This window comes from Oreochromis niloticus, linkage group LG15, assembly GCF_001858045.2.
Source record: "Oreochromis niloticus isolate F11D_XX linkage group LG15, O_niloticus_UMD_NMBU, whole genome shotgun sequence".
Classification (NCBI taxonomy): domain Eukaryota; kingdom Metazoa; phylum Chordata; class Actinopteri; order Cichliformes; family Cichlidae; genus Oreochromis; species Oreochromis niloticus.
The window spans coordinates 35514602-35541601 of NC_031980.2; the positions used below are offsets into that span (position 1 = coordinate 35514602).

Here is a 27000-nt window from a genome sequence, read left to right on the forward strand (position 1 = left end):
CAAGTGGATGAACAAGTAAGAGCTTAACTGTGCTGTGGATTACAAGCCTGTCGTGCTGAATTTGGGGCAGCACAAACCAGAAGGAGAAGAAGATCAAAGGCCGTGCTAAGGAAAGCAGCGGCAAGAGGACGGTGTATTATACCTCCATCATGAAGCTGAAGAAGGTGGAGAGGCTGTGCAGGGAGGTGTGGAGGAGCTGCCAACAGGTCTGATAATATGACGTGATGCTTCTAAACTATGAGAAGGTGATCAAGGGTGCGAGTAAATTATTAGAAAGATGAATAAACCCTGAGCTGGAGTAAAAGCAGCAGCGGGGGCGGGGCGTTGATACCTGGAAACGTTTAGAAACTTAAATGATGAACCAAATGAAAACCAAAGACTTTTAAAATACTTTCCTTATTGAAAATGTGAGCTGGTGTGTAGGCAGTAGCTTCACAGGGAGGTGAAATCAAGATCACATGACTTAGAGTTTGAATTGATATTGCTGATGTTCTCGTTTTGTTGGCTTCGGTTGACAGCTCGCAGTGATTCATGTCAAACATGCTGCTTTTCCACCGCTAGTTGAATCAGTAATGCTACCTCTAGATATAAATGTACAGCTGACTGCATGTTTCCGTGACACAGAGCCTCAGGATCAAGCACACGTGAGCTTAATGCTCATTCAGAAAGATGTTTCATATCTTTTCCATGAATCACAGACGTTGTCATTGCAGCTACATGTCAGGAGTGATCTAATCGGACGGCTGTGGTCTGTAAACGACAACCTGATGTTAGCAGAGACAAACGATTGTCTCGGCCTAAGAAGATAAGATGTTAAAGGCAATATGAGTCACTGTCACAAAATGTGAGGAGAGCTACGCACAGAAACATCTTTGAAAATAAAGACAGGCCGAGATAGATGGCATGAGCTCCAGCCGGACCGGACTAGTTGTCGCAGAGGCAACAGGGAAAACATTTCCCATCTGTGTTATCAGCCTGCTGCTCACCCATCCACCCATTTCCTCTCTGAGCACAACAAAACACCCAGCTCCCTCAAAGCGTCTCTGAAACTGAGTGATAGTAACATGTTTGTGTATATTTTGTAAAAGAAACCACACATGTTCATTTTGTCATACTCTGTGCTTTAAGAAAGGAAACAAAATGTATGAATTTCCATCTAGTTTATTGATATAAAGCAGAAAAGTGCTGCAAAATTTGCTTGATGAAACTTTGAACCCCGCTCGCCCTTAAATGTGACCTACAATCACATACTGAATCTTTTGTTTTTGAGGCTGGTGATGCCAATTTAGGTCACGTTGCGGCGACAGACTATAAAGACGCACAGAGCAGAATTTCAGTGCTGCAAGGCAAACTGGCATATTTTCGGCATCACCCAGTGACCTCCAGAACTTCACTGAAGCCTTTAAAGAAGAAAAAAATTGTTTCTTTCTTCACAGCTCAAAAGATTTTTTGTTTTCCTCTCTACATGTGTCGGTTACTCACAGGGCCAAGGAGAATTAATCATCTCCCGTCTAATTTCTCCTCAGCGCAGTCCATTTTGGTTAGAGGAGAAAAAGCACGTTCTCTCAGTCCGGCTTGTGGAAAACAGCATTAAGCATCATCAACGCACACATGCTCATGCGATCTTTTAGGTGCAGTTTAAAGATGGGGTGGCACTGGATCATTCATTCTTTAACTCGAAATAAATAGATATTTTTCTTAATTAGTGTTTAGTTTTGTCATTTTGAATGAAACACTTTTGACCAGTTGGCTCGGTGTGCTTGGCTAACTGGTTGTTCTGTCTCTTGCAGTTGGACCAGCTGGTGGTGGATGCTGCCAAAGAGAAGAGGGACATGGAGCAGAAGCACTCCACCATCCAACAAAAGGTGCAAACACACTCAAAATCTGGTTATTTATTTATTTTGTTCCCTTAATTTTGTACAAAAATGTTCGCAGCACTTGCTCACGAAAATAACCTTCAATCCACAGAACACCATAATTAGCTGCACTAATGTGAATGAAAAGCATGAATGACAAGTGAAGGCGTCCAGGCTTATTCTTAGGGTAACTTTAATGTACAAATATGAACATTTGGGGGAAAAGTATAAGAACACTTTGAGGTAGAGCCCTGTGATCGAGTGGTTACATTTACCTCTTGCCCTTTACAGCTCTAATAGGCCTGCTGCGAATCATGGTCAATAAAATGGTTTGATTGGATTTATACTTGGAGTTGGAGTCAATTAAAAAGTGAATTCTTCCCAAAAGAACATTAATATGCTGGTTTATTTATAGAAACATGTTTATCATTTGAATGAATGGAGGTGGGACTCCACCCTCAGGTGTAAGGTGATCCCCGTGGAGCATCTAAGCCACACACCCGTGCAATATTGATAGCTTACGGAAACCCATTTCCAAACAAACAAGATTTGGTTTCGGCGTCTCTGTCCAGAGTCATGCTTTTCATATTTCAGCTATAATTAGTTAATTTGGCAAAAGTAAAGATAAGCTTCTCAAATGAGATCTTTTTTTTTAAACTCTTTAGCTTTTAATCCTAGTATTTTTCTTGTTAATTAAAAGCATTTCCGATAGCAGAGTACAAACCCACAGCAGAAAAAAACCTCGACAGGATGCGGGTTGTTATATTACATTATGTGGTGGCGGTAAATTTGCTCTTAACTTTAATTGTACATCCCACAGCATCATTAACTCCAGACAGCATATGTCTGTGTCCTTACCCAGCTGTTGTTTGCTGGGCTTCTGTTCATTTGTCTGCCTGTCAGTGACGTTCGTTTCAGTCTCTGCATGTGCGAAGCTTCTTCTGCCCCGTCTTTCCTTTGACATCCTTTTTTGAAAATTCTTCTTTCCTTTTGTCCCCTCCGTCTCATTTTTTTTATCCTTGTTTCCTGTTTTACCCAGTCACTGATGGTACGTGTGCCAGCTCCCGCCTGTCCTTGACCACCTATCCCCCACTTCACCTCCCTCAATTTATCTAGATGCTATTTTTATGCGGTCTGGCTCCCACCCCGCTCTCTTGTCTGGCTGTTTGTACACGGACACTCCTAACCAACTGTCTCTTCTTTTCTTGTGCTTCTGCTCTTTTTTTCTCCTCTTTTCTTCTTCTACTCCCTCCAGGCTGCACTGCAGGTAAGCGGTGTTTCTCTTCATTTTTCCTTCACTGTGCGTATTTCTAATCTTCAGCTCACATCATTTTAGTGAAAATAGCTTTTTTGACAACATGCACATGATTTTGTCATCCTGAATAAGGTTCTGTTATTTGCAGAGTGTAGTACACTTATGTGAAGTAAAGCGCACTGATAAAAGCCACTATACCTTTAGAGGAATTCTAGAGCTGGTATTTCTTTTTTAAATATCCCTAACATGACATTAATCTGATAAGATAGGGCCCCTGTAATTAAATCAAATATAGGCCTGACTTAAGGTTTGTATTAAAGAAGATGCACGCTTGTTGATCTGCTGTTGCAGGAGTCAGATCTATGGGATTAAGTGCAAAAGAAGCTGAGGTTGTCGCTACACTAACCTACACTGCCTCCTTGTAACAGAGTAGTAGTTCTGACTTTCACACCCGTGCTTCACTTTGCTCCCAAACTTTGTTAAAACCAGACATTTACTTGGGAGTTAAAATAGTTTTTTTGGTGAATTGAATTATGTGTTTGATGTCTGCCAAAGAAACTGAGTTGTTGCTACTGGTAACTGCCTTTTATCTCCATTGAAATCCTTTCCCATCATTATGTGTGGAAGGAGGCTTCAGTCCTCAGGGGGGTCCTGAGGTTGTGTTTAGGATACTTCCTCTCTGCTAATGTGTGCATAACTCTAAGCACTGACACCACAGTGCATGTTTCAGTAGCTACATGAAAGCTTGAGATGGGCTGAAGATGTCTGTTTTATCTCATAGAGTGAGCAAATAAGAAGTGACTGCAGTTGTAACAGCTGTGCAAAACACGCCTACACTCAGCAGGCATTTACACTAGATGTTTATTTATTTATTGGTTGCAGTTCATGTTAAAGGGTCAAATGCTACAGATATTCAGTTTGCCTGAAAGACTGGCTACTTTATTTACACACACGCGAAGGAGATGAGAGAGCGAGGGAAAAAGCTGAACGCACTGAGCGTTAAACTGTAGTCACTATAAATGTTTGATGCTCGAACTCCTCTGCGTGGTCCACTTGATTATTCTAACCCGGCAGTCACAAGAGCCAGACACACTGGTGACCTTCACTTAAAGCCGGAGGAGGAGCAGCAGAGGCTGTGACGGAGGTTTTGATAGACACAGAGCCACAGGAGAGGAGGTGGCGAGGGTTTGTTGAAGTGACAGGCCACACTGTTTCAGGTAGCTTCTGTTGTTGGGATGCTGCACACAGACACGCAGGCAAACACACATTCAAATTGGTTCGCGTGCAATAATCTGGGGAAAATGAGGATTTTCAGTCGCTTTCACTACGTTTGGTATCTGGTGAGTGCATCCGATAAGAACTTGTAAAGCATGCGTTTGTGTCTGTGGCTTCTTGCACTTACATCCGTGACCGATTCTTCTGTGTTAGCATTAGCAAAAGCAATGTTCTTCTCTCTGTGTGTCGTTCTCTCGCTGTGTGTTTGTGTGTGGTGTTTTAGGAGGTGACAGAGCTCGACTTTTTACCAGACTACAGCAACTTTTGCGCTTGGAGGGCGAACTCTGTACGTAGAGTCAATGCATCGATTCTCGGCCTTTCATCTCCTCCCCTGCATGCGTTGCAGGTCCTCATTACAGTTTTTGTGCAGTTATCTGCATCTCTGTCTGTGTTCTTACTCTGAAGTGCAGCACATGCATTAGTGTTGTTAATGCAGCTTGTTTCATTCTGATGTGTCATCGTTATTGTCAGTGTCTGCGTCACTGAAGTCTTCTGGTTTAATGTCGGGGTTTTTCTTTTCTACATATTTGGTTTGCGGTTTTTTCATAACTTTTTTTCTTTACTTCTTAGATAATATATTTCTCGTTAAAATCAGGAACTAAGAACAAGCGCCTTTGAGCTTTGTTTCAGCCACTACCTGTTTTTTAAGTTTATGTCATGGGGTTGACGATACTTTCCCGAGCTGAAGTGGTCACATCAGCTTTCTCAACCATTAGTTGAAACAAAGAACTGGAAAGGTTTTCACGTGACAGCAGCAGCTGAAACTCTGTCACTCTTTAGTAGTAACATTTGTAGCATTTGTTTGACGTGTGGGTGACTGCCACCACACATCAAGCTGAAATTAGGGGCTGCTATTTCTGGTTGTTGAAGTTTAAAGAATAATCGTTAAAAGTTATGTGACTTAAATTTTGTCCCACCCCCAGGAAGACGGGGATTTATTAATGCCTGGACTTTCCATTGTGTCCCTAGTCAGAAACTAAACGCAGACACGTTTTGTTCCCCTTGTGCACTCAAAATAACTCGACTCATTCCAGTGTATGTCGTGCTGGAAAATTGTGCTTGCCAGTGTGTTTGTGTGTGTGCATGTCTGCATATCCTTTCAGTACAACATGGAATAGGACACATTTTTCATGGGTTTACATCTACATCTTTGGGCTGTAACAGGGGTTTTACATTCAGGAAGTAACCATGAGATAGTCATGGATGATTCAGTGTTTGCACCTGAAAATCCCAGATGTTCCTTGAAAAAAAATCCAGGGAAATGAATCAGTTTTAATAGGATTTTTTTTTTTTAATTTCTGGTCCCTGCTGTCATTAGTTTCATCATATTAATGTTTCAGAGGAAGGAATAACGGCAGATTTTAAATGTTTTTCCTGCATCATTTTTTTGAGGAGCCAAAATTCCATTATTTGGAAAACTGCTTGAGCTAGGTGCTTCAGATATTTTAGAGTAATATCTGATACTGTGAATATATGAATATGGACTCTCAGGAGTTTACCAAAAGTTAATGTAGAATGAAGTATCAGACAGCAGATTTGAAGCCCTGTAGAAACCACAGTTTTACAGGTCAGGCATAGATATTTTGTTAATAGCTTCTCATAATTTTATAATATTCATAATATTCTTTAAGCCTTATAAATCAGGTAAATGGTTTCACAGATATTAATAGCAATTTTACTTATTTAGCACATTTAATTACATAACAACTAAATGTGCTTAGCGCAGAGGAAACATAAAAACCTGTGTATGCTTAAAATGGCTTAAGACAGTAAAAATGAGGAAGTATAATAAAACAAAGCAAAACAAAATAACAGAAGACACCTGATTGTACCCTGTGTGAATTAAAGGGTTATATTATATTATTTTTATTTTATTAAAGCTGGAATATGGAAGCAAAAACAGGTATGATACCAGGTTTTTAGAAAAAAACAGATAATTGTTAATACTACACTCACAAGTTTTACTTTCATTTTCTCCAGTATAAATTTACTTGTGTATGTTTGGCAACCCAACCTTCATCCCTTTGTTGTTTGTTTGTTTTTTAATGAGACTAATTAACTAATGATATTAGGGAACTGAAATGTTAAATAATTCCTATGAAGAAGTGCATCGTGCCATCTGACACATCTGCGATGGTCAGGTGGCATTTGATGACTGGTGAAATGACCCACAGTGTCAACACTTTCCAGCATTATCATTGTGCTGTAGCTTTGTGGTGTATTTTTGTAATGTAATGTTTTGTCACAACCCCAAACCCAGATTTAGGTATGTAATGAAAAAAAAAAACACATTTTGAAGTTGCTCAAAAACTCTACAGAAATGGAAAAGGAGATAATCATACATATATATACTTCCAGAGCAGTTAAGAAAGACTGTGACCAGCACTCCAAAACAAAGCACTTTATTTCCACCAGGTTCAACTAGCTTGCCTTTTCCCAAAGAGCTGGTAACTGCTTTTCTAATGCAGGTTGAATGAGTCAAGTCTGAGTTACAAAAAAGGCTGTGGATCTTTCTAGAAGGACAACAGAGAGGATGAGTCCCCAGCTCGCCACAGTAACAGATCTTGATGTATCGAGCTGTAATTGACTTTGGAGACGGTGACACCTGATGTAAAATGAGTCCACACACACACACACACACACACACACACACACACACAAAAGCGCGCATGCTTCTGGTGTCCGGTGTCACCTGAAGCTGAGAAAGCTGGGAGGGTGTTAGGAGTGTGGCAGCTGCTCTGGTAGTTAAAGCCAGACTGAGAGGGCAGTCACATGACAACACGTAAGACTGAGAGTCAATCAGAGAGGATGCATCACAGGTTGTTTGTTTTTTCTGCGTTACACATTGAAGAGCAGTGCGTCACTACTGCTGTAAGAAGCTATGCAATAAAAGCTTCATAACACCACAGTTTATTGCTTTGTATACTTCTACGTGTCTCCAGTATTTTAAATATGAACTTCGACCACTGATATGCATCGCAGTTTTGCACGCGGATAACAAATGTTGGTTTGCCTTGTTGCTGGATTTGTGAAAATTGTTAGCAAATACTTTTTTTCACTTAGGCTTCTTTCTCAAGTGTTACATTACATTGCATTGGTAGCTATAGATTATTGGCCTGTGCTCGTACGCTGTGGCTGCTGATGTTTGTCTTTCCTGGTTCTTAAGTCGTCGGTCAGGTCAGCGGGGCCGTGACACTCACTTAGCTTATACAGATAAACCCTGATATAGATAAACAAGAGGAACTCGCCAGCATCAGAAGATTTAATGTGTTTTTTCCTGTTTTAATTCAGTTGTTGTTTGCTTTCCTCTCTTCCTTCCTAATTATTTTCCAGGATTTCTCGAATGACGACACAAAGCTGGAGTACAATGTGGATACAGACAACGGCATCGCCATGGAGGGTTATCTGTTTAAGAGGGCCAGCAATGCCTTCAAGACATGGAATAGGTATAATGTATAGAGCTTTTTTTGAAGTTATTCCTTTGAACTGATTACAGAGTTTTATACACTTTGATATCCTAGAAAAAGCTTCAAGAGTGTTTTGAGAATGATTATTAATTGTAGACACAGAGTAAAGCTAGTTAAGATTCACAGGAAGCATCAGTAATTCGGAAGAATTTCAATTCATCTTGTCATCTTTATGTTTTAACTCCTGTAACTCAGGTTAGATTGACACAAATAAAATAGAGAACATACAGACGAGCCTCAGGTTTTTGCTTCCTCTTGACCATTTTTTCCCCAAGTGGATATAAACGTGTTATGAATCAAACAAACATACTTTTGCAGAATACCATAGTTTATTGTCTTTGTGTGTGTTGTGTTCACATGCCTTAGGATTACTCACTCTCATCCACATCAGAAGATATCAAAGCATCTTATTTTAGGAGGATCACTTGCATGTGACTTTATCTTCTAATAAACTTGTGATCTCCTTTCAGGCGCTGGTTCACCATCCAAAACAATCAGCTGGTTTACCAGAAGAAATTTAAGGTATGTCAAGTGACTTTCTGCACGGCCACCATGACAATCATGCATGCATTTGACTTACAGCGCAAACATCTCTCTGTATATTTTTAACTAGACGGCACAGCTGTACGCCTGGTTTCTGTGTGTTTGATAGAAAGAGCTCGCAATAAAGTCCTCTTATATACTGGAAAAGTTTAGTATTTCTTTTTTTTAATGAATCTCTACTTTATGTACATTTATCCTTGTCAGAATATAAAAACTCTCCAACCACAGGGTTAGAGACAAGTCTGCAACCACAGGTTGCTAGGGAAAACTATCTTTTCACTGACCAGTTGGAGAGCGGTTGCTGGATGTTGCTAATGAAATTGATCAGAAAGAGGGTGCTGCACCAAAAACTAGTCCCCGAGCTTTAGTGAACCGAGACAGAAAGAGTCATGCTTCTGTAAACATGCTGGGTGCAGCAGTGAGGCACAACTTTTATTTTGAAGGCTAACGGTCTCAAAGTTTCACTGCTGCTCAGTGAAGAGTTGGTGCATGTGTGCAGAAGTGCACAAGTCAGTGTGCTGGCTACCCAGGCAATTGTAAGGTAGGTTTCAATGCAGCACCATATACCTCCATGCAGCTATTTTCACCTGGTGACTGCCAGCAACCACTCTCCAATCAGGACATTTGTCCTTAGCAGCCTGTGGTTGCCAGGTGTTCGCCGACCGGCCTCTAGGCTTGTGTCACAGAGGCCTAACATTTAATTTTGTCCCAGATTATATTACCAAAGTCAAAAGAGCAAGAGCAGTTGTGGCTTTGTTGGATACTCTGGGCTTTTCATCATGCTACAACAAAATAACCACAGCTGTAATTATTATTAGTGCAACAGAACTTGTCACTACCAACCTAATAAAAATGTTATGGTTCTGGAGAGTCTAGTTCTGTGATTAATAACCTTTGTGGTAAAGAAGTGAGTGCCTGTGACCATGCTGGATGTAAGTCCCTCTGCTGTGCCCGCAGGACAACCCTACAGTGGTGGTAGAAGACCTGAGGCTATGCACAGTCAAACACTGCGAGGACATAGAGCGTCGCTTCTGCTTTGAAGTCGTGTCACCCACCAAGTAGGTTTGAGTCAATGACGTTACGCCCTCTGTCAGCTTAATAAGCACATGAATATTTTTAAAGAGGTGGCAAGGTGGAGCACCAGCCTACTGCCTTCTGGTGCCGACACTCCTGCTCTGAGCTGACAGCAGCTGTGTGACGCTTGTCTGCCCCCACAGGAGCTGTATGATGCAGGCAGACTCAGAGAAGCTGCGACAGGCTTGGATCAAAGCTGTCCAGAACAGCATCGCCACCGCCTTCCGCGACAAGGGAGATGACAGTGAGGTAAAAACCCACACACACACACACACACACACACACACACACATACACACACACACACACGAGAAAGCCAAGATACAAAGTCTTTTGACTCTGAAATTTGAAGCCACAAAACTAATGTGGCAGGATTTCTATTGATTTTGCAACACTTATTTGTGTAGATTTATGCAAACAAAGTTTTTTCATTGACTATTTGCTTCTTGCATTTTTTCCCTCGAAGATAAATTTTTATTTACTCATTTTAATACGTCTGCTTTGTCCTTTATTTTTGTCTGTGCATCTTCCCCGTTTCTTTCCTGTCAGAAGCTGGATAGGAAGTCGTCCACATCAACAGGGAGCCTGGACTCTGGAGGGGAGCCAAAGGAGAGATCACTGAAAGGAGAGAGTGCCCTGCAGAAAGTCCTGGCCATCCCAGGCAATGCTTGCTGCTGCGACTGTGGGCAGCCGGAGCCCCGCTGGGCCAGCATCAACCTGGGCATCACCCTGTGTATACAGTGCTCTGGCATCCACAGGTACAATGCTATATTTTCATAAGCAAATCCTTATAACAGGTCTTTGGTTATTGCTGTGAGCAACTTCTTACATAAAGATGAAGCAAAACATAACAAAGGATTAAAGGAAAATATCAAATTCTTAAGTAACCAACTTTTAATTGCTTAGAAAATTTAAAGAAGTTAAAAAAACAAGAAAACTAGGGGACATTGCTGGAACATTTTATTTATTTGTCTACCACACTGCAGGAATGCAGTTCATTAAGAGTTCATATTAGGTCTGTGAAAACTAGAAGTTATGCAAAGTATGTTGGCTCCAGTATATAAAATCTTCCGTTGGGATCACAGTGTAAATGCTTTGCGCAGATGTTTTCAGGGGTTTCTGAACTGTAAACTCACTGGTGTGTGAACTGAGTTGCTTGGGATGTTGTGATAACCTTTAATTATTTTCCTGGGTAAATGTAATTAAAGTTTAATATAGATAAAGTGTCAGGTTGCTTCCCACGCACAGCATTGATCATGATGCTACCCCAAAAATACACTGGATCTCTTTGCGATTTTCCTGATTTGTGTGAATTTAGTAAGATTTTTAGAGGATACATCGAATACAGTTTTTTCCTTTCCCACTACTTGCAGTTGTATATTTCACACAGTGGGACTGTGTTGTCCATAAATCTGTTCTCTCCATACTATACATGGGTTTTTGTGAGTAAACATGTGAATCTGCAGACCACAGTTTTCACCATGAAGCTAAAACAAAAACATTTTATCGCTTTCATAATTTGCTGACACTGTTTTGCTTTTTTCCTGCTTCTGCCACCGACAGGAGTCTGGGAGTGCATTTCTCCAAGGTTCGTTCTTTGACTTTGGACACTTGGGAACCAGAACTGCTAAAGGTGAGTGCGAAGAAGGTTTATAAAGTGCACATGAATCGTCTGCCTTGGTTACACACACTGTTTTTATTTTGTTATCACTCTTCCTTATTATAAGATCCATTAAGGATCAGGAAGAGTAATATATGTCAGGAGTAATATTAGTCCACTAATGTTTATTTACATGTTTTACAGTTAATGTGTGAACTGGGCAACAAAGTAATCAACCAGATCTATGAAGCTCGGCGAGAGGAGCTTGGAGCAAGAAAACCACAGCCGGGAGATCCGAGGTACCGGGTTACAAGAGAGCATGCTTGTAATTTCAGACCAAAAGATTGCTTTTGTAACTTATTTTGTTTCCATTAAATTGTACTTATGACTCACTGACGGCCAGCAGTCGGCTTTCATTTTCACTTCATAAACGAAATGTTTTTCTGGTTCGCTCACAGGCACGAGGTGGAGGCCTACATCAAAGCCAAGTATGTGGATCGTCGATTTGTACGCCGGCCATCAGACGAGGAGCTTCGCAGCAAAGTGGTCTCTCTGAGCAAACAGGAGAAGAGGCTGAGCGGTAACTCTGAGCACATGCCACCAAAAGCGCCTCCACCCACACCAAAACTTCGACCTGGTTCGAATGCTTCAGGGCAGTCAGGTCAGTTCAGAGTAAATAAGAAACACAGCTTTAGACCAACAGTTAGCTTAGCTGCAAGCCTCGGGTTCCGAACTGTTAGTCAGTGCCTCCAAAACATATTTTGTAATATTTTTTTATACTTTTTTTACATGTTGTTGTTTTCTTTTTCATTTAAATGTGTCTTTATTTTTTAATTAATTAATTTTATAGCACCCAAACAAAATTAACTCTGATTTCAGAGTTTGGTTGTTTCTTCCTCAGAAGCAGAACTTTGATACTTCTCCAGTAAAAACAAACAAACTAAATAAATACATCACATGAAGAAGGATTTGCTCGTGCGACGCTTACTACCATGAAGAAGTGCCCACCCATTGGCATACTGCATGTTCTGTGTGAATAGCGTATGTCTCGGCTCTCTTTGCCTCCCATTGCTTTCCGTAGAGTCTGTCTCTTCCAGCGTCAGCCGAGCCAGTAGTCTAACTGTCTGTGCTTCCACCCTGCTTTCCCCCTTCCTCTAAATCTCTCTGTCCTTTCCTCCCCCTCTGGCTGTTCTGTGCTTCCGAACTAACCCCTGCCCTGACTGCCTCTCCCTATAACCCCACCCTGCCACTCAATTTACACCCTTCGCTCTCCAAATTCCCATCATCCTTTGCGTAGCTGCTGCCAGTGGTGCCGAGGCCCGCCGGGACTCTCTCTTCTGTCCTGACGAGCTTGACTCACTCTTCTCCTACTTTGACACCTCCTCCAAGCTCAGGAGCAGTAAGTACTGAATGCTTAGTGTTTCGCTTGCTTTCCATCCCCTGTGTCCATTTGAAGTCACGGCGTTGGGCTGAGGACTAACAACTCTTCATCCTCCTCATTTCCTTCTTCATACGGACCGTGCTAATGAGCCATCCAGTCACGTTTTCCGTATTGCTTTTTTTTCTTTTGGACTGAGGGCTGGGGAGTGTTTCTCACACTTGGTTTTGTTTAGTGTGTTGGTATTTTCGCATATATCTGTGTCATATTTTTGGTTTTTAGGGACCTGGAATTTAAGGTGAAGGCGGGGATCTGTCATCCGGTTCTCTTTCTGTTCCCACACTGTCGGCACCTTGAGTAAAAAATATTAGGAACACCTGCTGTTTCTGTTAATCAGGCTGAAATAAGTTTGAGAGGCTGAAAAGCAAACGCATTGATTGGCTACAAACAAGCTCTGATGAATAATGTTGCTTTCCACTGCCAGAAACAAGCAGCAGCAGCAGCAGAGTGCTCCTTTTATTTTATACACTCAGCAAATATCTTCACGTTGTTCTACAAGCAGTGACTTAGACTCTATGTTTTACAGTAAAAAGTGCAGACAGCGGCATCCAGAACAGTGCTGATGGGAGCAGGGAGATGCTGGCCACCACCCCCTCCAATAACAGCCTGGCAGATGCAGGTAAGACACACTCACCTCTGCTTTCTTCTGTGCTGAGATTTTGAGAGAGTAATAGGGCATTATGCAATCATACATACACTGCTATTTGTTGTAAGGTGTTGTAGGAGGTATAGTATTTTTCAGTTAGAAGGAAAATTACTTTGCTCACATCCATCTTCTTATTTTTAGAACCCGCTGAGACTCCACCCATGCCCATGCCCGCCACACTGCCTCCTCCGTCACCCTGTAAGGAGATGGTTTTCTATGAGCCCAAGGAGTACAGCCCGGGTCTGCAGCTCTACTGGGCGTCCTGCGCCCGCAGCCTGCCGGACATGGCAGAGGCGCTAGCCCACGGAGCCGAGGTCAACTGGGTCAATACGGAGGAGGAAAAGAGGACCCCGCTGATCATGGCAGTGCAGGGGGTCAGTATGGCTACAGTAAATTCAGCTTGGTACCATGTGTCGTTAAATTCAGTGTCGGGCAGATTTAAAACCTTTTCACCAGTTTAATGTCACATAGGTGGATGAAAAAAGTGTTACCTGTCTTCGATGTATGCGTCAAGTTTCAGCCAAATAATTAACTCGTAGCTTTTTCCTCTCAGTCGTAAAAGGCTGATGGGGGCAACTCCGTCACCCTGCCGGGTAGGCAGATGGGTGGGCGGTTGTGATCGGCTAAATATATACTTAATAATCTGTGAGGAGTTAGAATCTCAGTGACCATCAATCTTAAGGTCAAGCTTTCTGAATATCTTGTGCAATAACTCAAGAAAGAAGTCACCTAGAAATTGGATATTAATGCCATATGTGCATCAACTAGGAGCCTGCAGGGTAGCAGTGGTGAACGCCAGTATTATTTAGAGATACTCTAAAAATTAGATAGACGTTCTTATTTACTCGAGCGCTTGACTCAATGGAAACAATATCACACCTGTTTAATTTAATCCAGCTTTCCTTTAGTTTGGGTTTGAGACATTTGCAGATACTAATATCTATACTCCTCCATATTTACCTGTTAAAAGCATAGTGTGTGAATTAAAAACAAATCTAATCCATACTCTGTGTTGTGCTGCTTGAAAGAAAGGCATGTGTCATTATAAACACCTGTAAATTTCAGGGGTCTCTGGTCACCTGTGAGTTTCTGCTCCAAAATGCAGCGAATGTGAACCAACAGGACGCTCAGGGCCGAGGACCCCTCCATCATGCCACCATGCTGGGACACACGGGGTTTGTTTCCACTTCTCCCCACCTTTATTACTACAAATGCAACACGGATTATGTTTTACCCCCCAAAACAACTTGCATTTCTGTTGCAGGCAAGTGTGTTTATTCTTGAAACGAGGAGCGAATCAAAATGCTACAGACATTGAGGAGAAAACACCCCTGTCCATAGCGGTGGAGGCGGCCAACGCTGACATTGTCACGCTGTGAGTGTCGTGGTATTAATCTTAGATTATAGAGTGGGTTGAGATGTGCTGTTACCTTTAATTTCCTGTTTCTTTATTCGCTCCCCAGGTTGCGACTAGCCAAGATGAACGAGGAGATGCGGGAGGCGGAGGGGCCCTACAGCCAGTCAGGTCAATATAACTCCAACAGCCCCACCGAGATGCAGTACAGGAAGTGCATGCAGGAGTTTATTAGCTTGCAGCTGGATGAATCTGAATAACCAGCCGCTGCCGTCAGCGTGTTGAGCCAACGACGCTTAGGAAACGTAAAGCTCAAGTGTCGGAGTTGGGGTCAGCTGACTTAAAAGAGCACCACCCCCGATCATCCATTCTCAGGGGTATTGTTAAAAATTTGGGCGATTTCTTTATTGAGAGGAATTTAATCCACTGGCTTATTTAAGTGAACTGAGCCTAACTCTGCCAGCTGTGCTCGCCTAACTTCCTGCCAGGTGCTCCACCAGCTCTGCACCGTGTCCCTCAGCGGCAGGGTTAAAGCCATCGACTCTGGGCAGTATTAGAGTTTTTGTTCCAAACTGGAACATCCACCTTTTCCATTTAAGTGACTGTTACTCATGTCAAGTTACTGATAGCACAAAAATATTTTTCCTCGGTTTTAGAGGTGATTAGAAAGTAGGTTTTTGTTTTGGTGTTTTGATTAAAGTAATTGTTATTTTTAAATTCCTGTTGTGTTTCTGCCAGCAGTCACAGTATCTTTGCAAAAAAATAAATATATATATATATATGTATAAATATATATGTATATAAATATAAATAAATAACTCTGCCCGGTAACTGCCACCAGTATCCAGTGACACTCAGACCTCAGAGGGAGGGCAGTTTCTACTACAGTATCCGGCAATAATCGAGACTTTTTGAATGATACTTTTTAAAATCGTCTTGAGAGACGTGGCGCGTGTCTGTAATCTTTTTCCTTTCCAACTGACCTTTCAGAAGTAATTTATGCACCTTCCTGTTAATGGTTATGCAACTGCTGTACCTTTTCCCATGACTGTATGGTTCTTATTTGAAGTCTTAACTACTTGTCAAGGCCTGTTTACTATTTAATGACGCATCTTTCTGGTGTTACATGACAGATAGTCTATTTTAGAGCAGTTTTCTTTTATAGAGATGACTCTAGTAAGTCTAGGTATTCTTACTGTACATGCTGTAAATGATGTTTTTAGAGTGACTCTGGTTGCACAGCAGTAAGTGCCATGAGGACTCTTGTGTTCGCATACTTTTCTTTTGAGTGTCTTGGTTGTAGTGTGCTTGCTCATTGGAAATCATGGGAAATCCAGAATTGTAAGACAAAAGGACTTTTAGGGCCCTTGCACTAATCGTCCTGAATGTTAGTGGATTTGAAGATGGTACATTTCAAGCAGCAATAGTGCAATAGTCTAGAAACGTATCCACATGTAACCATGTATAGCTTTTGATCACCTGCTTGTCCTGCTTATATTCATGTTAATCATTATGGGAGCTTTATTATTTAAAAAAAACGACAAAGAAATTGAAAAAAATCTGGGTATTCAAAATGAATGTAGACGGAGAGGAGGGTGAGGTTTGCTGACAGGCAATGAATGATTGAACTGTACCCCAGTTTCATCCCACATCTTCTCTCTCATGCTGCCCCCGACTGCTCGGAGGGCACCAAAGCACTTTGATGAAACGGTCACTGAAAGAGCAGCGCCCCCTGCTGCGGGCAGAGCGTCAATGCGACGTTTCTAATCGCTGATTTGTGTGTGGATGTGCCTGGATGTTAGAGATCGGTGATTATGTTTTACAGATGAAGTTCTCCTGGTGTTTAGTAGTTCTCTATGAAATGTTTGTGTGCGATTGTGGAGCAAAAGGATTTGTTCATTTATGTGTGCCGACACACAGGAAGGGGAGGGCTGAGCTCATTTCTTCTCGAAGAACGGAGCGTTTACACTAAGGGCGAAGTGCACATCTGGAGGAAGATGCACTGTTAGTAGCTGTTTGGACCTTACAACAAATAACTAGAAGTTCTTTTGTCTTGTTGTTGTTTATTTAATGGTTATTGATGGTTATTGATATTGAGACTGATTTAGAAACTGCTGCTGATGCCGAACAGGTCAGCAGCAGGTTTGTTAGCAGTGATTATGACAGGATGTTTGTGTTGAGCAGAAAAGGAGATTTAAAAACATGTTTGGTGCTCCAGCATCTCTTCATCAGCACCCTCCAATCAGTTGATGAGTGCTGAGAGTGATGAGGGATATTCAGGGTTAATGAATGTGAGGGAGAGGTGACCTCATCAGTCCTCTGTTTCTTTTTTTTTCTCTTTAAAAAAGTTCTCTTGACTCGAGTGTTTGAAGTGCAGAGCCGTGGTTCTCGGTTTAATATTTCTTGGCATTTAAATGATTTTTAAAAATAATTTTAAGATGTTTTTAAATACTATTCTTTTACAACATCATGTCGTGTTCTTAAAAAACCCCAAAACGAGAAATTTACCCTTAAAAGTGACTGAGAACCACTGATCTGATTAAGGTGGAATTTTTCCTCTCTTCCTCCTAACACACTCTCACGTTCTCTTTTCTGTAAATCTGTTCTGTCACTTTTTGTATTTTGCTTTTCTCACTCTCCTCCCCAGAGTTTGTGCCTTTCTTCTTTTCTCTCTTTTCTTTGGGGTGCTGAGGCCAACACAACTGTATTTTTGTACATAAACTCCTGCACTTTAAACACAATACAGTTGTTGATGAAACAAACTTGCTGTCTGTGGGCTGTCTTTTCTCTCCGAGTCTGTGTCCAGTTGCTAACGAGGGCCTCGCTGACCGTTTCCTCAAACATTTGCCTCTTTGCATCTTCTGTCCTTCGCCGCTTTTCTCCCCTCTACATTGTTCTGTTTCATATTTCGCAACCACGCCAGCACTCTTAACAGGTATGGCTAATTATTTTTTCTTTTTCACTCGTTGACACTGATGACACTGTCGCTGCATGAGACCCCTCCCCACTTTGCATAAAACTCTGTGCATGTTTTACCTGCTTTACACCTGCACGATGAGGGCGTATGTGAAATTCCACTGCATTGTGGTTTATGATCACTGTAGTCTTGACAACTTGAAGACTTCGGCTGAATATGAATATGAAGGGGAATATGGGGAAAAGTTCAGCTATTTGTGAACATTATTTAAACACCTGCCTCCACGCAGGAAACAAAACATTTGTGCTACAGCGGAAGATACGAGATGTAGGATTTATTGTTTCATGCAGCCCCATCAATACTTTATAGTTTATAGTGAACATAAGTTATGAGCAGTCCAGTAAACAGTTTTTTTTCCTTCTTAAATGTATCTACATTGAAGTGTTTTTGTCATAGACTGTATATAAAAGATGTACATAATTTCCATAATTCTGTCTGGGAAGTGAAGCTTGAGCTTAATTTAAACGTCTACGTCTGAGTCCCATGTAGAGTCTGTGCAGCTGGAGTCACAAAAACAGGCAGGCACGCAGACGTCTGGCCGTACCCTTGCGATAACTGTCCGATGATGAGGCTGAAAGTGAAACCGCAAACGTGGAAATTACAAAAACCACTTACGTGGCACCTGTGTTCGGGGTGCCACTGTTGCCACAACGTCACTAGTTGGAGATAACGCATTGCTGAATTGATCGTTTCTCTTTCATTTGATTTGCGATATGGTGACAGAAGAAGTAGCTGGATGTACTAAACGGGCCAATCACAGTTCATTTCTAGGGAGGTGTAGGTTCAGGTTACGGCGTAGGGTTTCGTGGCTGATTTAGACGAATTCGGTGAATCGTTGTAAAGCCTACAACCTAACCTACCCAAGTGGCAAGTGGCCGGCATGATTGCCAGTATTCAGGCCTGTAATCTGGGATTATGTTGTGATTACTTTACAGTAGGTCTGTGTTTTATATGCGGTGCCAGCTACAATAGAAACAAATGAAATCCTGGCACCATTCTTTTTTCCAGAGGCAAACATATTTGTTCCTTACGTTTTGTACCTCACATACGTTGCAATAGTTTCTTAGTCTCTCTCTCCAGGAATTTACTGAAATCTGTGAGTTATATTGAGGCAATAATTGTTTTTCTCTCACTGATGAATTAAAAAAAAAAAACTCAGGTGGAAAAAGTGGCAGCAAATGCACAGAATGAATTGACGGTGCTGAACAGGCCAATAAATATCGTTGCAGCTGCTTTAACACGATGTACAGATGCATTTCTTGGAGGTGCACATCAGGTTACTGACGGCTAGATTTAAGACAGACGTTGAGCGATATAGATTGGACCGCAAGGGTCTGTGGGGATGCCACGCTTCTGTCTGTTTTTTGTGACCACACAGACTCAGGAACGGGGACTTTACAGTGCACCAGCTGCACATCCGCCCCCCCAGGGAGTGGACTTAAAGTGGTCTTCAAAGAAGGATTCATTACTTCAGGGGAGTATAATCACATCTTAAGGCGGTGCAGATTTAACTCTGAAGCATAAATTCACTGCTTTGTGGAAGTACCTTAAACCGACATTCTTTCTAATGACCAGCAGGGGGCGACCCCTCTGGTTGCAAAAAAGACAACCGTACAGAAGTGACCTTGATAAATGACTTTATGGTTTCAGTCGCTAGTTTTAAATCTTATTAAATACAACATGATGTATTTTTGTAAATTATAATCCTTTTGTTTGTTTGTTTGTCTAGTTTTTTTTTTTAAAAAAGGTCAAAAATGTCCATCTTTTATATACAGTCTATGTATGTCACTGTTTCCTAAGAAAATAAAAAAAGAAAAGTTTTGTTACTCATTTCTTTTCTCCTTCGTGTTTTTACAGGAGATGAAACGTACCAGGACATTTTCCAGGATTTCACCCACATGGCCTCCAATGACCCAGAAAAGCTGAACCGCTACTAGCAGTACGAGCGCCGTCCACCCGTGGTCAGAAGGGCTGTTTTCACAAAAACAAAAGCTGGAATGATGTCCACTTCCCATTCACACTCATTCGGAAATGGCCACATCAAAGCCAGCGACCGTATCTAATGTAGCCAAAGCTCCCTTTCATCAGTTCATTTTCAGCAAGGCGAGTGCTTCGTTCAAGTGAAGGGGAGCTTCGACAATGGATTATTTTTTTTCAAACTGTGCATGTTAATAGGATGTATAACAGTAAGTAAATGGTACAGTGTTAAAGCCTTTGGAAGGATTCACATAGTCTTAAATCAAATGATAATTACACTCAGACTGAATGTAGAGCTGCCGTCAAGGCTGTCGCTTACTTTGACTGAGTTAAATGTTTGCTGTCACACTTTGTGACGGTGAAGGACAGTTATTGTTTTTTTAATAAAGTTAAAGGTGTGGTGCATCAGAGCTGCACAGAGAAGTAAGCCCATGGCAGACTTTTAAAGGCTCTGTTTCATGCTTTTTGTTAAGTGCTTCCTCCTTTCACTGGGACTCTCTTAATGAGCCACAGCATTTTTTTTAATGTAAGTTTTTCTTTAGAGAATCATCAGCAAGTTCATAAGTGTCCGAATGATTTTATGTTATGGCTTTGATGTGTACAGTGATCTCTGACAGCAGTAAACCCAGAATGAATTCACATGTAAGGTTAAATAGTTGATTTGACTTGATTTTTAAATGCTTTTCTTTTTTAGAAATGTAATTTCTCACAAGTACCTGCAGTGGTTTCAAAAACCATCAGTCATTGGGATGATTTAACTGTGTAGATACAGGTAACGCTTTATTTTATGGGTCGATAATTTTCCAGGTGTTTGTCGGTGTGACAGTGTAAAGCTGTTTTTATTGTAAAGGCATTTTCTCAGAGTAGATCCATGAAAACAAAAAGAAAAAAGTTAATGCTGGTCAAACCAGTCGAGTGGTTCAACATTCACAGCAGCTCGTCAGAAAAACAAAACAACCTCCTGCTGTTGTAAACCAGTCGGCTGTCAGTCATTATAAAAGCCCTTTAATAAGACGGCAGCAGCGCTCGGTAAAATGTCTTTTATAGCTTAGCAGTTGTCTGAAACGTATCTAATGCTGCAGTCACACGAAAAACAGTGGCTGTACCAAAATGTTGCTGCGACTGTGTGAAACTTGTCTTTGAAATAGTTGTAGCTTTGAGGACGGGAAGCACTAAGATGCTGGAGTCAGTCTGATATCAGTTTGTGATTAAATGGGGTCATGTTGGCAGTTGCATGAAATCGCTTACATTTGGAGCAGTAATTCTTTCATAAATAATGATGTAGTTGCTGCAGGACGGCAATTTAACTGCGAAATGACACAGGTGCTCAGCAGCCTTGCTTTGATATAGGAATATAACCACGGTACAACCGGTTAACGACCAGGTGAGTCAAGTTTCCTATTGTAAAGATGTGCATCACAGACAAGTCGCCCTCATTGGTGCAGACTGACTGTATCAACTAGAAAAGCAGTTATTTGCAAACCCTCAGCAAACTGTCTGAGAGTGATTGCAGTCAGTCCGTGTCCCGACTTTCTTTGGAGACGCGTTCCCTCCCTCGAGGTAACCTGCGCCAAAGTGGTCACCCTAAAGGTTGAGGGTACTGCATGCTTGGTCTTTGACACCAAAAAATTCAGTGCAATCAACATGCAACTGCTGGCTTTGTTTTTTCCTCGTTGCGAGGTTGGTGTTCGGTTTGGTTGCTAGTGAAAAATGTGAATTCTCTGACCGGCTGACGAGTTGTTGTTGGCGGTCCCAAAGACAGTCTCGACTGTGCATCAGATAGCTCCTTGCAGTTGCTTTGGTTGCTATTAGATTGCAATTATCGCCTATACTTTGCATGGGCGGTGCATAGTCATCTGCAAACAGCGCTGAGTTTTAGTGAAGCTCGAAAAAGTGCGACACAAACTAGATATGGAAGTTGTGCCTTACCACTGACTTATTATAATACTTTGAACTGTCTCATTTCATTATCAAGATTTACTACCATTTAAAAAGTACTCAGCATCTTCTGTGCAGACTTCGACAACTGTGGCAATCTGCTAGCAACCAAAGCAACTTTATATAATATGCATTTGTGATCAATTTCGACTCGCAACTGCCAGAAACCTCTCGCCAACTCATTGGGAAGTACACATTTCCCCCTGACAGTGTTACTAAAAAGCAGCAGACTACTAAAAATTCTGAAAATGAGCATCTTCTTATTTCATGGATGAATCTATAAGCAATATCAGTGCTTTTCATTCCAATTAATCTGCTGTGTGTGCGTGTTTAGACCAGCTGAATTCAGCACTGGAGTGCTGTTTCCTGCCTCTAACAATATACAGAAGATGATTATTAAATATAAATCCACTGAATGGTTTTCGCTGAAGCACAGAGGCCAAGGTTTACTCAGACATGTAAATGAAATCAATCGGAGGTTCAGCAGCTGCACACAGTCTCTCATTACTATAATTAGGAGCAAACTACACCGACCCTTCAATGAAACTTGTTAGCAGGTTTTTGGGAATATATTTTGAAAATGACAGACCTATAAACTCAGAGCGATGCAGAGTAACCGGATGTGTTAGTAAACAATGCACACGCTGTGAGACATTTGTTGTTTCCGTCCTCTCGTGTGTTGAGCTGAAACATTAACCTGATTGATCCAGTTTAGACGCCTCCGGGTGAGTTCAGTGAAATCTTCACATACGACTTCTGCAAATTCACTGATGGAAGTTTTGTACTGTGAGTTTCTGTGTTCCTCGCTTCTCCTGCACTTGTCTTCTCTTTGAAAGTTACACGTCATACAGTAAGATGTTAATCGCAGAGGAAACCTGGGGCTGATGAAACTTGGGATACAATTCTTGTACATTTTGTACAGATGCTTTTGAATTCTCCAGAGGACTGAAGTATAAAGTTAAAGGTACTTGAATCATTAAATAAGCTTTTGTATATGCTGTTCTTTGTATCGTTCAATAATTTTAGCCCCTTTTTTAAATTGCCTGTCTGTACACCAATATACATGTACTGTATGTTATACCTGTAATATGGAAGGATTTCAATACATACAGACTTGAGGATTCAGCTCAGTGTTGGTTCTTTTATTTTTGATTAACCAGAGTTCTTCATTTGACTTCATTAAAATCCTCAAAAAGCCGTTTGACACTGTTAACAGGTTACATTATTGTACGACAGAGAGGTTTTCTTAACTCACAGCCTGCTCATGAAGAAAGAAAAAACTTTTCTGTTTTCTTTCCTTTTAAAATCAAACTAGAGAATCCTAAATTCCACTCATGGTTGCTGGTGACAGACGGGCTGGTCCAAGTGTTTCAGAAACTGCTGATCTGCTGGGATTTTTCTGCACAACCATTTCTGAGGTTTTACAGGGGATAGTCTGAAAAGGAGAAAGTATCCAGTCAGTGATAGTAGATGGCTGTAGAAAGGCAACAGCAATCTCAATACCCACTTCTTACAGTTAAGATATGCAGAAGAGCATCTCTGAACATACAATATGGTTAAACTGTGAACCAGATGGGGTAAAGCTGTCGGCTAAGAAGAGGAGAGTGAGGCTACCATTTACACAATATTCAGATCTTAGGGTCAAAATTTGGTGTGAATCCATCCTACCTTGTGTCGTCAGTTCAGGCTGCTGCTCGTGGTGTAGTAGTGTGGGGCATTTTTTTTTTTTTTAGCACACTGGGCTTCTGAGTACCAGCTGAGAATCGTTTAAATCCTACATCCTACCTCAGTGTTGTTGCTGACCATGTCCAACCATTCAGCCCGCATGTCCCATGGCTCCTTCTGGCAGGATAACACACCACTCCATAACATGACAGTGAGTTCAAATGAACAGGAGATTCTCATTATCAATTTACAGCAACTGTGTGATGCTATCATGTCAACATCGACCAAAACCTGAGAGGGATGTTTCCAGCACCTTGTCGAATCTCTGCTGTGACGAATTAAAGCAGCTCAGAAACAGAAGCGGGTCCAAACCAGTACTAGTAGGGGACCTGTAAAGTGACTGAAGATGTCCTTAAAAGGTTTAAACAGACAAATGTAATAAATAACAACAATACTTCAAGCCCAAAGGACTTTTCTTCTTTCACAGGGACTCTTAAAGACTCAGATGCTCCTCTCGGCTGTTGTACACTCGTTATCGTGACACTGTCTCAGCTTTGGCCTATTATACTTCCTGTAAAGAGGATAATCTGTGATTTGAGACAGCTTGATTACAAGATGATGAAGGGGGTCTAAAACTGATTTTGGAGAGCTGAGGCCCTGATGCTTTGACTCGTTTGTCTTCTGATGTATAATTTCAGCTAATTTACAGCTGCTTTTGTACTTCACACTGAATGCGGGTGCCAGTCAATGACAAAAATAATCACACATGGTAATTTTCTGATTTTCAAACGCTGGATTTCGGTTAATTTCTACAAAAAACGAGTGTCAAAGAAACAAGAATTTAATTAGAGGAAGATGAATATGTTAAAAACGGCAAAAATCCTCAATTTTTTTTCTCTGTTTATGACACAGCTTGTTAATAAACATCTGTAGATGTTCCTTTGATTGTAAGAGACGCAGCTATCGTGATTTCTCTTCTCTCTTCAGAGTCTCTTATTGAAAAACCGAGCTGATTCGGTTTTCCCTGGAAAATCAAAATAAAGCGTCTAATCTGTCTGTCCAGCAGAGGGAGGGCTGCTCTGGGTATTTACTCAGAGGTTAAAAACTTGACCTGAAAAAGCAGCTCAGATGATCTTTGTGCAGGTCAATAGTTTATTAACTTTATTCATTTGCACCAGATTTGAAGGCTTTAATCCTCACACGAGTCTGTGTGTTTGGTTACTTTATCACCTAAATTCAGAGCGCATAAAGCCTGTTCATGCTGTCAGTTGCCCCTTCAGTAAAGTCATAAATCCATCCGGGTGCCAGTCTCAACACAAGTCCATTACTGTGTGCCTCGGTCTCAGTCCACCTTTAATAATTACAGGACGTTTATTTCTGCAGCTGTTTTAAATGAAAGGCGTGCAGGCCAGTCATGCCCACCACTTCAGATGATTTATAGGCGTACCCGTGTGTGTGTGTGTGTGTGTGTGTGTGTGTGTGTGAGATAGGCCAACCTATGTGTTTAGTCTGCTGCAAACTAATGTTCCTGCTTCTTCAGTAGTGTCTGCACCACCATCATTTAACTCAATTGTACCAGACACTCTTCGGTTAAACATCTCTGAAGAACAAAGTGCACGAGTCCCTTTCAATATTGCCGCGGACCCAGGATCACCTCGCTTCAGCTGTCCTGCCTCTTCTAAAGCATCAGCCTGCTGTGCAGAGAAACTCCTACACCTTTTATAACACAAGGTGAAATGGCGGCGAATGATGCTGTTCGGCTGTAGCTGCAGTGAAACTTGCAATTAATTTTCAGAAAGGAGTAGAAGCCTCACAAAACACTCATTCCCACCCGGAAGTCATGCTGGAGACTAGGTGGATGTGGATAGTGGCTGTAACTCAGTTTCTATGCTACAGGTAACATTTCTGTTGTTTCTAAGTTGTTATTTATTTATTTATTTTATGCAGCTTCTTCAGGATTAAAATCTACCACTGCACGGCTATAGCATAGGTGCACTCAGTAAAGACAAGTATTTACAGTAAAGATTCAGTAGGGTGCAGATGCATTAACGTGACAGCATCACACAGTGGCTGCAGATTTCTTGGCTCCACATCCATGATGTGAATCTCCTGTTCTGCCACATTTTAAAGGTGCTCTACTGGTCTGACATCTGGTGACTGTGGAGGCCATTTGAGTACGATGAACTCACTGTGTTGTTCAAGAAAGCAGTTTGTGATTAATGAGATTTGTGACATGCTGCGTTATCCTGCTGGAAGCAGCCATCAATAGATTTGATTCAATTACATTTGATTCAACTGATATAAAGCCAAATCACAACAACAGTCATCTCAAAGTGCTTTATATTGTAAGGTAGAGACCCTACAATAATACAGAGAAACCCAACAATCAGACGAGCCCCTGTGAGAAAGCTCTTGGTGACAGGGGGAAGGAAAAACTCCCTTTGAACAGGAAGAAACCTCTGGAAGAACCAGGCTCAGGGAGGGGCGGGGCCAGTTTGGGATGAGGGCAGGAAGTCAGGACATAAAGGGATGGAGATGGTCAGCTTGTAGCCTTGTATCCCATAATCACTGACCAGACCCTTTTGCATCTTACCTCTTATTAGCACCCCTCCCACTCATCTCCTGTATAGATAACATTCTTTTAGGTGGCTCTGAATTGGTTTACCTACTCACACCCACTCTCTGTGTCTGTAAACCCACGATATCCTGGTATAAACACACCACCACAGCAAACTAAAGGAAAATAGGACTTATTTGAGTCAGCTCAAAGCAGTCCGGCCGCTCTCCTTTGACCTCTGGCACCAGGGATGCATTTTCACCCAGAGAACTGCAGCTCGGTTGGACGATAAACAACAGAGATGGTAGTGTGGGAAAATCCCAGTTGATAGCTTCCTGTATATTTATAAATCCCTGCTGCATGTCATTAAACTCTATCCTCTCTCTCATACTGTGGGTTTTGTCTCTGTCTTATCGTTTTTCACCCTCTTCTCTTTCCCTTCAACCCCCAGCGGCTGCTCCTCCCTGAGCCTGGTTGTGCTGGAGGTTTTTCCCTCTTAAAAGGGAGTTTTTCTTTCCAGCTGAGCGTGCTCATAGGGGATCATAGGGTCTTACCTCTAATATACTAGCTCATAGCTATGTTGTTGGAGATTTTAGCATTGTGTGTTTTGCCATTAAGCCGTCAAGAGATGCTTAATCCATCTACTTGTTGCAGTTAACAAATATGACTTGATTTTAAAGGCCACCTAATGCCTGCCTCTGTGCCAGGCTCACTGGCACTTGCTCTGCAAACGGGCCACCGAGCCTTTTCCAGGAAGTCTGCGGTCTGCTCGCCTGTGGGGAAATGAAGAGCCGCTGCTGGAGACGTTACCCTCTATAAAAACGCCATGTGAACAAACGCTAAGAGGGCCAAGAGCCATCAACACTGCCAGGGACCGAACCTGTGAACACATTCATGTTAACAAGTCACCAGGTCCAGTGGTGACTGAAGACTTATTTTGTTCAAACAAATGGAAAACGCCAGTAGAGTGAGTCATTCAGTTCCAATGAAAAAAAATAAAGTGTTGAATTAAGCAATAGGCTGTGATTGCTTCTCTTCTGTCTGACACTTTAATGAAAATAACAACTGACTATTGAGGCTGCTTCTTTGAGCTGTTTTTTCTTTCCACATCGCATCACTTTTGAGTTTTTGCTGTGGAACAAGAGGACGATGAACAGGAAGAAGCATCTGCATCATTAGGGTGCTCAAATATCTGATCGCTCAGTCACATGGCAGCAACACAGTGCATTTAGGCATGGTTAAGATGAGCTCCTGAAGTTTAAACTGAGCATCAGAATGGGAAAGGCTGGCTCGTCTGATGGGATTTTCACACACAACCATCTCCAGGGTTTACAGTCTGAAAAAGAGAAAACATCCTGTTCTCTGGGTGAGAATGCCT

General features: G+C 41.7%; 1 protein-coding gene and 1 long non-coding RNA gene across 10 annotated transcripts in view; one reads left to right on the forward strand and one right to left on the reverse strand.

Moving 5' to 3' along the window:
• The window catches only part of LOC100711780 (arf-GAP with coiled-coil, ANK repeat and PH domain-containing protein 2), a 50001-nt gene extending 27476 nt beyond the window's left edge, over window positions 1-22525 (forward strand). The window contains exons 9-26 of one of the 9 annotated variants that reach the window (XR_003214251.1): window positions 1791-1865; window positions 3112-3123; window positions 4610-4672; window positions 7720-7832; window positions 8324-8375; window positions 9354-9454; window positions 9614-9719; window positions 10023-10228; window positions 11034-11103; window positions 11275-11369; window positions 11529-11731; window positions 12368-12469; window positions 13035-13127; window positions 13296-13528; window positions 14220-14329; window positions 14419-14529; window positions 14618-17443; window positions 19343-21676. Coding sequence is in view for 2 of the 9 variants with exons in the window: in XM_013264160.3 (XP_013119614.1) it covers window positions 1791-1865; window positions 3112-3123; window positions 4610-4672; window positions 7720-7832; window positions 8324-8375; window positions 9354-9454; window positions 9614-9719; window positions 10020-10228; window positions 11034-11103; window positions 11275-11369; window positions 11529-11731; window positions 12368-12469; window positions 13035-13127; window positions 13296-13528; window positions 14220-14329; window positions 14419-14529; window positions 14618-14679; window positions 19343-19422 (1890 nt within the window). In the remaining 7 variants the exon portion in view is untranslated. Of the gene's footprint in view, window positions 1-1790; window positions 1866-3111; window positions 3124-4609; window positions 4673-7719; window positions 7833-8323; window positions 8376-9353; window positions 9455-9613; window positions 9720-10019; window positions 10229-11033; window positions 11104-11274; window positions 11370-11528; window positions 11732-12367; window positions 12470-13034; window positions 13128-13295; window positions 13529-14219; window positions 14330-14418; window positions 14530-14617; window positions 17444-19342 lie in introns of all 9 variants that reach the window. The other 8 variants (XR_003214255.1, XR_003214250.1, XM_013264160.3 and 5 more) reach the window with 8 other exon arrangements.
• On the reverse strand, window positions 21869-26618 carry LOC102082802 (uncharacterized). The gene is made up of 2 exons (XR_002056566.2): window positions 23186-26618; window positions 21869-22835 (listed from the first exon to the last, which is right to left on the reverse strand). It is a non-coding gene; the product is annotated as an uncharacterized LOC102082802 (long non-coding RNA).
• Window positions 26619-27000: the final 382 nt, after the last annotated feature.